This window comes from Moschus berezovskii, chromosome 9, assembly GCF_049115385.1.
Source record: "Moschus berezovskii isolate FMDL1 chromosome 9, NW_MosBer_1.0, whole genome shotgun sequence".
NCBI classification, from domain to species: domain Eukaryota; kingdom Metazoa; phylum Chordata; class Mammalia; order Artiodactyla; family Moschidae; genus Moschus; species Moschus berezovskii.
This window is the reverse complement of record NC_142468.1, coordinates 110641392-110654669: the sequence shown is the minus strand read 5'-3', so window position 1 is coordinate 110654669 and position 13278 is coordinate 110641392. Positions and strand designations below refer to the sequence as shown.

The window sequence follows — 13278 nt, the reverse complement described above, 5'->3', positions numbered from 1 at the left end:
GCTAGGGAGATCCTTATGAATGGCTGAACAGAGGTACCTTCCTCGCCCCGCTCAGGAGCACTTACTCATGCAAATAATTCAGGAGTGTGGGTTAACTCCAGCTCAGGGTACCAGGAAACCCGGCACCTCAAGGTAAATGATCATTTGGAGAAACTTCTCCGGTTGTTCATGGAATTAACACACATTTCCACAGCATACTTGGGCACTCAGGAGCACCACTTCTGACTCTGGACCTCTTTGTCCTGAGTTAGTGGTGGGCACCTACCCTCCATCTCCAGAGCACCTGTGCAGTGGGGATTGTCCTCCTGTTGTCTACAGCTCAGCGCGTGGTCCATATTGAGGACAGAAAACATAAGGTGCGTGTAAAACGTCTGCTGTTGACAGTCTGTGTTTCTAGTCTTGTTGGCTTTTAAATATGTAATGATGTGGTGTTTAGATTTGCTCACTTTAAAAATAGCTTGTGACGGCCTATCCTGTGTTGGAGATAAAGTGAGGAGAAAGATCAAAGTCCCTTCTTTCTTGAAGCTTACACTTGAGTAGAGGAGATGACCCACACCTCCATCAGAGCAGACAGTGATACTTGTCATGGAGAAGACAGGCTCACAGGACAAGGGCTGAAGGGGAGGAGGTGGAGCGCTGTGCCTCAGACAGAGAAGAGCTTGGTGAGGAGGTGGCATTTGAGCTGAGAGCCGAATGCAAGAGGAGATTTGGGTGGAAATCATTCTCAGCAGAGGAAACAACAAAGGAAAAGGAAACGGAAAAGGAAGCTTTAGGGCATACCAGAGATTGGCGTCTTCCGGGGATGGAGAGGAAGCAGGAGTGTGAATAGAGCATAGTGGTGAGGCGGAAGGCTGACAGAGGGGACAGGGGCCAGCGAGACCAGAGGTTCCCTCCACGAATGCCCTGTAGAGTTATCTGATGAGCCTAAAATTTTTTCCAGGGCCGAAACTCCTCCCCTGGAGATTGTGATCTAACTGGCCTGGGTGGGGCCTGGACACTGGTGTTTTATAAAGGCTCCTCCGGGAGTTCATGGTACAGCCTGGGTTGAAACATCAGCAGCGTTGATCATGCAGTCTTATAGACTCTGTTAAGGAGTTTAGACTTCAGTTGAATGAAGGGGAAGCCATATAATGGTTTGGACCAGGGGAGTAACATGGTCTGGCTTATGTCCTTAAGAGACTCACTTTGGCTACAGTGTAGGGACTAGCGGTGGGAGGTTGTTCAGGTGGTTCAAGGGAGAAATGATGGTGGCTTGGACCAAGAATGGTGTCAGCGAAAATGGTCCGAAGAGGTCAGTTTGAGGGTATGTTTTAGAGGTTGCAGTCATAAGATGAATTGGGTTTGGGGTGTAAACACAAGGAAATCCCGGTGTCATGAGAGTTAACCAGAATAACTGGGTGGATGGTATTGCTACTCACAGAGCTGGGAGAGGTGGAGAATACAGTTTGGAAAGAGGGGGAATCGTTGTGTTCATTGGTTGCAGTGAAAGCATCAGACCTCTCTTCTGTCTGGATTTAGGTACTTGTAGATACATGGCTTCCCTGTAGATATCGGGGCTTCCCTGGTGGCTCAGTGGTCAAGAATCTGCCTGCAAATGCAGGAGACGCAGATTTGATCACTTGGTCAGGAAGATCCCCTGGAGGAGGAAATGGCAAGCCACTCCAGTATCCTTGCCTGGGAAATTACATGAACAGAAGAGCCTGACGGGCTACAGTCCATGGGATCACAAAGAGTTGAACGCAACTTAGCTAAACAACAGATATAGGCAGTCAAATAAAGTTGAACAAAATATTCTGAGAAAACCTCTTATTGTACTGCTGAGAGTTTCTTGAAGCCTTCTACAGGTAAGCATCAAAGGCAACCGGCTGTTTTATTGCATGGAACCAGTGACGAGAAGGGAAGAGGAGGGAAGTGTGAAGACTTGAAGTTTCTTTCATGCATGTAAGGGAAAGGTATCCTTTGGTAAATTACTATACTTAACAGCTGTCTTGCTATAAGAATTGAATAGTGTAGTGATACATAGAATCCAAAATAGGCTGAGATATTAATGTTTGTATTACATTTGACTTTAAGGGAATTTTTTCCCCCAATAAAATTCTCTTTTAAAATATGTCTAATTCACATTAAGATTATAATTAATTTTCTTTTCCTAACCAGGCCTTGGGTGTCTCACAATTTAAAATAACCCAGATTTTAAAGTCAGAATCAAATTATTAGAATTGCTTACAAGGCATTCACATGGAGAACAATATGGAGTTTGTTAAGACTGTTTTTCCTCTGATGGAAGAAGGTGGTATAAATTGCAATGGTAAAGCCTGTTGATTGGTTACACCAGTCAGAAGAAAAAATCCTGATTATAAGCTGACTGAGGGCACAAACTGTTTCTTATACAGTTTCTGTTTTTAAAAAACAACAACAACAACAAAACACCTAGTGTCTCTGCTCACTCTGGGGTTTGTTTTGTTCATTTAGTAGTTAGCAGATCTTTTTAGCTAAAACTCTGTGAAATCAGTCCTTATCTGAATGGCTGAGCAGGAAGGTTGACCGGAAGTCCCACAGCCCCTCCTGGGACACTTCTTCACTCTTACTAGAGAAATTTGAGATGTAGCTATCTTTGAGTGAAAAATGAGAGAATGCAGCATGGCATGGCTGTCTAGAAAATGGCCATGGTCTGAAACTCCTTAATAAAGCCTTTGCATTGGCCCCAGGCCTCAAAAGGTCAGGAGCCTGGGCGGTTAGGCTGAGTAGGGTTAAACTTTGGCATCCAGCTGCACTGCCGTCCATTGTGCCTAAACGGGTTCTTCTCCATAATCAAAACAGAGAGCGCTCATGCCCGCTTTCCTGCTTAACTCATGTCCATATCCGCTTGCAGATAACTGCAGTGACCTGAACTCGGAGCTGCAGAGGGTGCTGACAGGGCTGGAGAACGTGGTCTGCTGCAGGAAAAAGAGCAGCTGCAGCCTCTCGGTGGCGGAGGTGGACAGACACATCGAGCAGCTGACCACGGCCAGCGAGCACTGTGACTTAGCCATCAAGGTAGGAACCCCCCACCCCACTCCCTCCGTGTGACTCTCTCGGATCATATGAGGGAAATGATCAGATTCCTTTCGTCTGAAGTGCTATTTTTTCTCGACTATCTATTAGGGGGTGGGTATTTCTAAAAAGGCTATTCTAAAGATTGGGTCACCAGGGAGAAGCTGGAGCCCTGTACATTTTTGCTGGGTTGAATCATATCCAAGAAAGTCATTTGATCAATAGTCAAGATCACTGTCTTTGCTGCAAAAATGACTACTTCCTTGGAAACTATGAGACTAATAGTATTGAACCATGTCATTTTAGTGTGGTTTATCATACAGCGTTCTGAGGTTGTAAGATTAACTTGGAAATTTTATTAAAGCTTTCAGGCTTCTAGAATATTATTTCTAGAGTTATCAATTCATGGTGTTAACAAAGGGCCTGAATGAGTCATCTATCCTGAGCGTACTAGATTGGGCCTCAGTCCCACCTTTGCTGTTCATTCACCTTGGGCTTCCCTGGTGGCTCAGATGGTAAAGAATCTGCCTTCAATGATACAAGGAGGGAGACCCAGGTTCGGTCCCTGGGTAGGGAAGATCCTCTGGAGAAGGTAATGGCAACCCACTCCAGTATCCGTGCTGGAAAATTCCACAGACAGAGGAGCCTGACAGACTACAGTCCATGGGGTCACAAAGAGTCAGACATGACTGAGCGACTTTGACTCGCTGACTCATCTTACTGCTTAGGGAGCACCAGGTGAGAAGAATTTGCTGTATCTGCACAAACTCACCTTGAACCGTGGGAACATCAAGTCCTCTTGATACAGGGCCTCTGGTATCTTTATATTACTTCCCCAGAGCTTAGTGACCTAGGCATCTCAGTTCACACTGAAAAGTCTGAAAGGAGCCTGTGTCAAGGGGAAATGTGATGTTCTCTGAAAAATTGTTGAGGACTAAGGGCCCAACTTTCTATTGACAGGAATCTTGGATTTCACAGACGAGCTGTGGTATCTCAAGGTAAACCATGATTCATGTTAATAATACATCTGGTTTCCCATCTTTATTCATCACAATTATAAATATATAGTTGATGTGGTTTGGGGAAGCAGCCACTAGTGTTTTTCTCTCTGGAATCTCCAGGCTCTATATGTGATTGTAATGTCAGCTTGGGTACTAGCCCAAGCCTTAGCATCAAGGGGAAGAGGAAGCCACGGGTTTCTGCCAACCAGCAAGGGGCAGAGCAGGCCCTGGAGCAGGACCGAGTAGGGCAGAAGTCTCTGATTTGAGAGGAAGGACAAAGCACTGCATGTGGAAAGTGGCAGCAAGATTTGGGTAACTGTCCTCATCAGGGCACCAATGTGAGCATCCAAGAGCAAGCCTGCTAAGTCACTTCAGTCGTGTCTGACTCTTTACAACCCCATGGACTGTAGCCCGCCAGTCTCCTCTGTCCATGGGATTCTCCAGGCAAGAATACTGCAATGGGTAGCCATTCAGTTTTCCAGGGAACATCCCGACCCAGAGATTGAACCCCAGTCTCTTATGTCTTTTGCATTGGCAGGCGGGTTCTTTACCGCTAGAGCCCTGCACCCTTAGGCCACTCATTTTTGAGACCTGTTTCACGTGACATCTCTTCATTGCCTTCTACCCTGACGTGGTAATTCCACCTCTTCTTTCCAAATCATTTGGGGTGTGCTTCCTTTTCCAAAGGACAATAATCATGAATGAATAGTTTCTGAAAGCAAGCAAAGAAGTTCTTCCTTTTCTTCAAATTTATATGTTTCTTCTTCATTAAATACTGATGTTTTCAGTGAGTTTAAATAAAAACTCTCCGAGTACTATCAAGATCCTATTCTTTTTAAGCTCATAGCTGTCGTGTTAATTAAATCCCTGCTGTCTTAGAAACCTCCACAATGAGCTCCCTCTTTTCTGTGTCACTGAGGTTTATTTTTATCTTTCGTATCTTGGGACTGAACCTCATTCACACCTTCTGGTTCTGATACAACCCTAAAACCTGGAAATGGTGATGTGACCCATCGTATCACTGAGCTGAAACATGGGAAACCTGTGATTTAGGAACTTTCAAGTTAGATGTTGTTTGCAGTCTGCAGCTTCACCTTTGCTTTCTCAGGATCACTAACTGGCTTGCATCTGGTTATGTGTATTCACTGACTCTGGAACGTGGGTGAAGGAGATGAATGTCTGTGTGGCTGTACTCACTACAGACAGACTTAAATACCAGAAAAAGACCGTGTTTTTCTCACGAGGGGAGACTGCTGGGGAACACAGACCATGGCGCAGGCCGTGACAGAGCCTCTTCTGAAAATGGGGAGAGGGTGACTGGGGGGATTGCCCATCTTGATTATCATGTGCAGTGAAGTGACCATGGCAGTCAGCCCTCTGTGGACACTCACCCACGGCTAGCCTGTGTTCTCCCCTTCCCCTTTTTCCCAGGGAACTCACTTGCCTTGTCTCCATTGCTCTGTTTTCCAGACAGTAGAGGAGATCGAGGGGGTCCTCGGCCGGGACCTGTACCCCAGCCTGGCAGAGGAGCGGTCCCGGTGGGAGAAGGAGCTGGCGGGGCTGAGGGAGGAGAACGAGAGCCTGACGGCTATGCTGTGCAGCAAGGAGGAGGAGCTGCACAGGACCAAGGCCACCATGAATGCCATCCGGGAAGAGCGCGACCGGCTGCGGAGGAGGGTGAGCACCGGTCCCAGGTGGGGAGGCCGACCCGGAGGCCGGCTGCTTGAGCCAAGGGTGCCCTGAGGGTTTGGTGGCATTTCTCCTCTTGTGAATCACCATACCTTTCTGGGTATGAAGTCATTCTTGAGAGTCGTCTGAAAGTGCTGAAGAGTGCAGGTAGGATTTTTTTTTAAACACTCTGTCTGCAATCAGCAAATCTTCATGGATGCTAAAATTTATCCTGGCGCTGTGATTCTCAGCCATTCTCTGGGTACTCACATCTTCCCCAAGCTCAGATAAAAGGTTCTAACTTTAAGGTAGGCAAATAATTTATAATTTGCAAAAATATAAAGAATTTCCACTTTGCAGCTTCTTCTGATCATGTTTCTTTAGATTTATAGTACCTGCTCTCATATATCCTTACTGAGTCTAATATGAAATGTCCTTTAGACTCATTAAAGTTAATGTGAAAAAGTCACTCAGTCGCGTCTGACTCTTTGCAACCCCATGAACTATACAGTCCATGGAATTCTCTAGGGCAGAATAGGAGTGGGTAGCCTTTCCCTTCTCCAGGGGACCTTCCTGACTCAGGAGCAGATTCTTTACCAACTGAGCTATCAGAGAAGCCCATTAAAGTTAATAACCCTATATCTCTGTGTGTGTGATTCCTGGTAGTCACCTCTGCCCACTAAATGGCCCTATGACCCAAACAGGTTTGAGAACCACTTTGTTTTGTGGTTGGTTGGAAGTACAACCATTACTAAAGGAGTTGATGTTTCAGGATAAAAATGTTTGGCAGGGTTGTTAAGCACTTAATTTTCCAAAGATAGAGTTTTTTCTTAGGAACCCACAAGTGTTTCTTTGTTTGGCTGTGAATTTGGTGTGCCATTGGACTGGAGGTGAAGTAGTGAGCCCTTCAGTCAGCAGCAGCTCCCTTTGCACTTCACCTTGAATCACTAGGCCTGCTGTACTCTTCTCTGTCGCGGCAGAATTGGACACCTGCTTTCTGTTGTGCTCTAATGATTTTGCACACAGAGGAGGAAAAAAATTCACCTTGGTCTCACCATCACTCTGTAACTTGCTTCACTAAGGCCAGTGTGTGTACAGCATTCTGTTTCTAACGCCCACGCAGTTTTCATACTTGCCATTGTGTATGAATATGAAAGAAAGCCCTATTTTTAAATGTTATCAACTCTTTTCCTCATTTGTGGCTATTGCCAGCATTTCCTAACGCTCATATCTGAATGTTATTTTGTTTAAACTCACATGCATAAGCTTATTTTCAGAACCCAGCTGTATCGGATGCCAATCCTGGCAACAGCAGGTGTAAATCATTGCAGTCAGCAAAGACTTTATCTGGGCAAGCTGAGGACATTTACTTAGTGCTAAGGCCCACCGCACATGTAATTTCCTGGGTTACACTCCTTGATCATTATGACTAATGCCCTAATTAGGTGTGTTTGCTTTTAGTACGCACATTCTGTTGGTGCTTGCTTTGTAAAGGAAATGTTGGTCTTAGGCCTAATTACATATTGTGGTTTAGAATAAGTTTCCTCCTCGAACTCCAGATACTAAAGCACAAGACAGCACATGATTGTGACTAGCAAAGGAGAAAAAACCAGTTTCCCTTCACTGAGTATTTTCTCCAACTCTGGAGGTCAGTCTTAAGGACAGCATAGTCTAATGGTATCATACTGTGTGCCAGGGCGCAGTGACTGCTTGGGGTCACAGCTTTGATCCCCCAAAGCCACTGTGAGTCTCCGGGAAGTTACCTATGCTCTCTGTGCCTCAGTTTATTCTACTATGAAATGGGGATAATAATAGTACCCAGTGCGGGAACACTATGTAATCCTCATGAATTATCTAAGCACTTGACTATTGCATGGCACATAGCAACTGCTCAAAAACTCTCAGTAATTGTTTGGGGTGAAGTCCAGAGTTACCCGTTTAGTAGTCTGGAAAGATTAACACCATACCACCTTTTTTCCCTAAGAATCCATATAGATTTGAATTCTTGATGGACATTGAATAACTACACATACACACAGATACACATACATTGTGCTCAAAACTTTTATTCTGATCACATTTATTATCTTGTAAGTTCTGTAGTTAATACAGTTTTATATCAATGTATATGTTTATATTTTAATTACCTCCAAATAAAAATGTATTAGGGAACTTGTATCTCTTTTTCAACTGGAAATTCCCATTTTGTATATGTACCCATGAATTAGATTTATTTCTCTTTATTGCAAGACAGTTGTGGGTGTCAGAATTTGCTCAATGCCTTTGAAGGCTAGTTTGCTAGATTTTTAAGTGCTGGACAACTCTACCTCCCATGACCCAGTGTATTTTATTTCCCTGAGGAGAAATCTGTCTTTTGTGGTTGGTTGTCTTCTCTTCATGATGTACAGCTCTGAGGAATGACTGAGGTGTGGTTTCAGTTCCATCCTTGTGGTTCCACATGATAACATGGCTGGTTTGCCTTTGTTGTCTTTCTGGCCACTCACAATCCACAGTTCATCAAAGTTGCCTGGAAAGCAGGTTTTTTTTTCATTGCCCACATTCACTGTATAGAATTTGAACTGATCAGATCAATAGGATTGGTGCTTACCCCCTTGCCTGTAATTAAACAGAGTGCTCTCGGTAGATTTTCTGAGCCTTGTACATGATTTAATTAAATTAGACCTTTAATGTCAGTGAGCAGATTGGGCTACTTGGCAGAGCAGTAACTAAGGAACAACAGGCAGACAATTTTTATTTTTGGTCCCAGCTCATTATTAAATGAGATAATCATTTATTTCTGCATGCTCTGTAATAGAACCACTCACTTCTTCATGCATAAAAAAATGAGTTTAATTTAGGCAAAGTAAAATTAATTACTCTAGGAAGGGAAGCACTTGGCTCTTCATTCATTTATTCATTTTGTAAACATGACTGGTCATCTCCGCTGTGCTGGGCAGAGGGAATATACTGACGAACTGGATACAGACCCTGGCCTTGGGGATGTTAGGGAGACAGGCAAGTAAACATTTCTTTTACAATAGTTGTTGTTGAGTCACTAAGTCGTGTCCGACTTTGCGACCCCATGGACCGCAGCATGCCAGGCTTCCTTGTCCTTCACTATCTCCCAGAGTTTGCTCAAACTCATGTCCATTGAGTCAATGATACCATCCAACCATCTCATCCTCTATCTCCCTCTTCTCCCCCTGCCTTCAGTCTTTCCCAGCATCAGGGTCTTTTCCAGTGAGTCGGCCCTTCACATCAGGTGGTCAAAGTATTGAGCTTCAGCATCAGTCCTTCCAATGAGTATTCAGTGTTGATTTCCTTTGGGAATGACTGCCTTGATCTCCTTGCAGACCAGGGACTCTCAAGAGTCTTCTCCAGCACCGCAATTCGAAAGCATCAGTTCTTTAGCGCTCAGCTTTCTTTAAAGTCCAACTCTCGCGTACATACATGACTACTGGAAAAACTTTGACTATGTGGACTTTTGTTGCCAAAGTAATGTGTCTGCTTTTTAATACACTGTCTAGGTTTGTCATGGCTTTCTTTCCAAGGAGTAAGCGTCTTTGAATATCATGGCTGCAGTCACCATCCACTGTGATTTTGGAGCCCAGAAAAATAAAGTCTGTCACTGTTTCCACTTTTCCCCCTTGCATTTGCCATGAACTGATGGGATCGGATTCCGTGATATTAGTTTTTTGAATGTTGAGTTTTAACGCAGCTTTTTCACTCTCCTCTTTCAACTCATAAGAAGTTCTTTGCTTTCTGCCATTAGAGTGGTATTATCTTCATATATGAGGTTGTTGACATGTCAACTGAAAGGGAACAGGAACACAGAAGACACCCTGAGCACTCATGGAAAGGATCAGCCTCTCTCAGTTATGTATTTCTTTACCTAATTGTTTAGGTCAACCGCCATGTGACATAAATGGTCAGTGTGTTCCTTAGATACTTTGGGAAAGCAAACTGGGTGTGACCACGGGCTCATGAACCTGTGTCCCATTGAATCATAGCCTTGAATCAGAAACAGGTGACACACATTCCTTCTTCAGAATGTCCTGCAGTCACTTATAGTTTTATTATAGCAAAAATAGATTAATACAAATCAGAACCGGCCAAACTAAGAGGCACATAGGTGACGTCTGAAAGAAGTCTGAGAGCAAATCTCCCAGCTGTCTTCTTCCCCTGGAGTCCTAAAAGCTTTGCACTGTGATGAGTGGCCACAAACAGATTTGCCAACCAGGGAACTTCAGCCAAGCTTTAAAATCCAGGGTTCTTATTGGAGCTGAATTATGTAAACGTGATTGACTGACTCCTTGGCCTGTGAACTCATTTCCCAGTTCCTTCTCCTGGAGGGGTATCAGGCTAATGCCTTTGGGCCGCCTTTGTAAGGCTGCCGGCGTGGTGCTGCGCTGCGCCCCTGTGGTCACTCTCGTGCAGAAGGAGCCTTGTGGGTGTGAGGGTCCAGCACAGCCCCCCTAGGGTCCCTGTATATGCGCAGGTGTGGCCCTCATCCCATGAACTCGCCACCTGTGGCGCTGTCATCAGTGTCCTCCTGTGTGAACCCGAGACCCACTCCTAGAGCCGCCGGCTTCGGATCCACTGGCACCTATTTCTGACCACTGCACTGCTGCTGAACACCCAGTCGAATCCGGCTTCAGTATTCACCTAAGTTATCTCCAAGGGCACTTGGCAATCAGTGTTCATGCTGAAAGGGGCTACAGAGAGAGGAGTCTAAATTAAATGAAAAAGCCTGCTGAGAAAGATTAATGACCTTAAAGGTTGACTATGTGTTTTATTATATCCTTCTTTCTACTAATTAATTCATTTATGGTTGATGGTTGGTTTAGTCACTAAGTCGTGTCCGACTCTTTGCAACCCCATGGACTGTAGCCCACCAGGCTCCTCTGTCCATGGGATTTTCCAGGCAAGAATACTGGAGTGGATTGCCATTTCCTTCTCCAGGGGATCTTCCCAACCCAGGAATCGAACCCAGGTCTCCTGCATTGCAGGCAGATTCTTTACCGACTGAGCTATAGTATTTAGTATCTATCAAATTTGTATTCTTCTCATCATCCCTCCTGCTACTGGTTAGATCCAGGTTAAAACAATTCTCACATAGACTACCCCAACAGTCTCTCACCATATCTCGGTATGTCCAGTCCTATTCTCCAATCTATAATCCACTTTAAAAAATTTGTTTTGGTGGCACCCTACAGCTTGTGGGATCCTAGTTCCCTGACCAGTAATTGAACCCCGGCTACAGCAATGAAAGCACTAACCAAGTCCTAACCACCGGACTGCCAGGGAATGCCTCATCCAGATTTTCTTAAAGGTAAACTCAATCCTGTCACTTCTTGCTTAAAAATTCTTCAACGGCTACTCACTGTACTGTAGTAAGGCAAATTCCCCAATGCTGCAAGATGAATACAAATTTCTTACTCTCTGGTCCTTTCTGGCCTAAAAGTGGTCATTTTTATCTAGGCACGTAGCATAATCACCTACGGACTTTGTTTTTAAAACATATGTACCAGGGCCCAACCCAGAAACTCCAGTTGAACAAGTTTGGAATGGGGCACAGATATCTCTATCTTGATAAAAAGTACCAGAGGTGATGCAGGTAACCTACAGGAGACAGCCTCATCTCCTGCCAAAACATTCCTCACCATCACAAAACGTCCTCAGAAAACTTCTCATGATCCCATGTAGCATGTTTTCTCCCAGTACACACTTATGCTAATGTGGTTTCCTCTGCCAGAAATGTACCACCTTCTCCTCTGTTTAACCTTGTCTCACTTCAGTGGTCACTTGGAAAGCTTCCCTATGACACCCTCTCTGAGCCTCCTCCAACTTGCCCTCCTGAATACCCTATTTACTTTATCACAGCCTTTTAACACAGTGTTATACGACTAGACTGCATGCAGCCGGAAGACGGGGTTAAATGTCTTTTGTCTCTGTAGCTCTCATTTGGAAGAGCAGCACCCTTGCATTAGTTGATATTCTCAAAAAAAAAAAACAGTAAATAAATGTCTTCAACATTATGAAATAATTACTTTCAGCTTTGGATGAGATTACTTAAAAATAAATACTACTTTCAGAAGTTACTATCTACAGAACCACAACTTTGAAAACACGCCTCTATAACAAATAGATCAGTTAAAATTACATTTTGCACTAGTTAAAACTGTTAGAACCCACTCTTCCTTTCTCAATTGTCTCAGATGAGGCAAGGCCACAAATTTATATTAGGTATGATGTCAACAAAACTTTCATCTGAATCAGTTTCGTTTCCTTCTGAAGTTGGTTATGGAATTAAAGGAACTGTTAGACTCACTGGAGACTCCTGGTGTATGGGCTCAGATTCGAGGTTGCTCTGGTCTTCAGTGTGCTCATTAAGATTGGCTGTTTCACTGCTGCTGGTACTGAGGCTGCAATAATCTGTAGCACCATTTACAAGAATGCTGTGTGGACTAATTCATTTATAGTATATACTTATTATTAGGCTGCTCACCCCTACTGGGAGATAAAATGCAGAGCATCAGGCTGAGGTGTCCAGAGCCTGGTCTGCCTCCGAAACGACCATTCGCTGCATCTACCATCATAGGCTACTTTGGGGCTTTCCTGGTGGCTCAGTCGGTAAAAAATTCACCTGCAATGCAGGAGACCTGGGTTCGATCCCTGGGTTGGGAAGATCCCCTGGCAGAGGGCATGGCAAGTCACTCCAGTATTCTTGCCTGGAGAATCCCCATGAACAGAGGACCCTGCGGGCTACAGTCCATGGGGTCGCAAAGAGTCACACATGACTGAGCAAACTAAGCACAGAACAGTAGGCTACATCAGTGTCACTTTGAAATATTTAACTAAAAATCAGTAACAGCGGAGATATTTCTGGAGGTGAAATTGTTGAGACTTTTCAGAGGTTAAATAAAGATTCCTCTCCGTTTTGCTTATTTGGCCTTAGATCTCACGTGACCTCTTCCCACTTTGCCTCCCATTCTGTGATACTTTTTTTGTCTGGATATTGAAAATGCAGGGCTGCAAAACAGTACTTCAGGTTTACTGTGAATTTTATTTAGATTATAGTGAATGCAGATCAATTTCATAATGGTTATGGGGGCAGGGGGTGAGGACCTACCTAGATCAAAGGGCACTTGAACACTTTTACAGTACTGTAGTTTATTTTTCTAACAGATGTATTCTCACAGTTATGTGTTGTTTAATATATAGAAATAGATACATAGAAATAGAAGAGGAGCTAATATGCTAAAAAGAGACCAAGTCTATGCCGTGAAAAGAGTCGTATATTTTGTTTCTACTTTTCATTAATTTTCAGATTGAAGAAACAAAAAGTAAAATATGAATATGGAATGTGATTGGCATCTCCCAGCCTTAATAACTTGATATCCACACAGAAGCAGTTATTCTCTTTTGTCCTTGATGGAAATTTGTTCATATCTTACCTTTTCTATTTCCTCTTAGGAGTTTCTTTATGAGAAAGAAGATGCTAATATTTGCTAAGTTCAAATTCATAAAATACTTATCCAAAAACAAAACAGCAACCCTGAGCTGAGAGGAGGGC

At 43.9% G+C, this 13278-nt stretch overlaps 1 protein-coding gene across 2 annotated transcripts in view; it reads left to right on the top strand.

Moving 5' to 3' along the window:
- The window catches only part of MCC (MCC regulator of Wnt signaling pathway), a 323312-nt gene that overhangs the window by 236310 nt on the left and 73724 nt on the right, over nt 1-13278 (top strand). For both annotated transcript variants that reach the window (XM_055435515.2, XM_055435516.2), the window contains 2 exons: nt 2873-3036; nt 5505-5711. In XM_055435515.2, coding sequence (XP_055291490.1) covers nt 2873-3036; nt 5505-5711 — 371 coding nt within the window. The remainder of the gene's footprint in view (nt 1-2872; nt 3037-5504; nt 5712-13278) is intronic.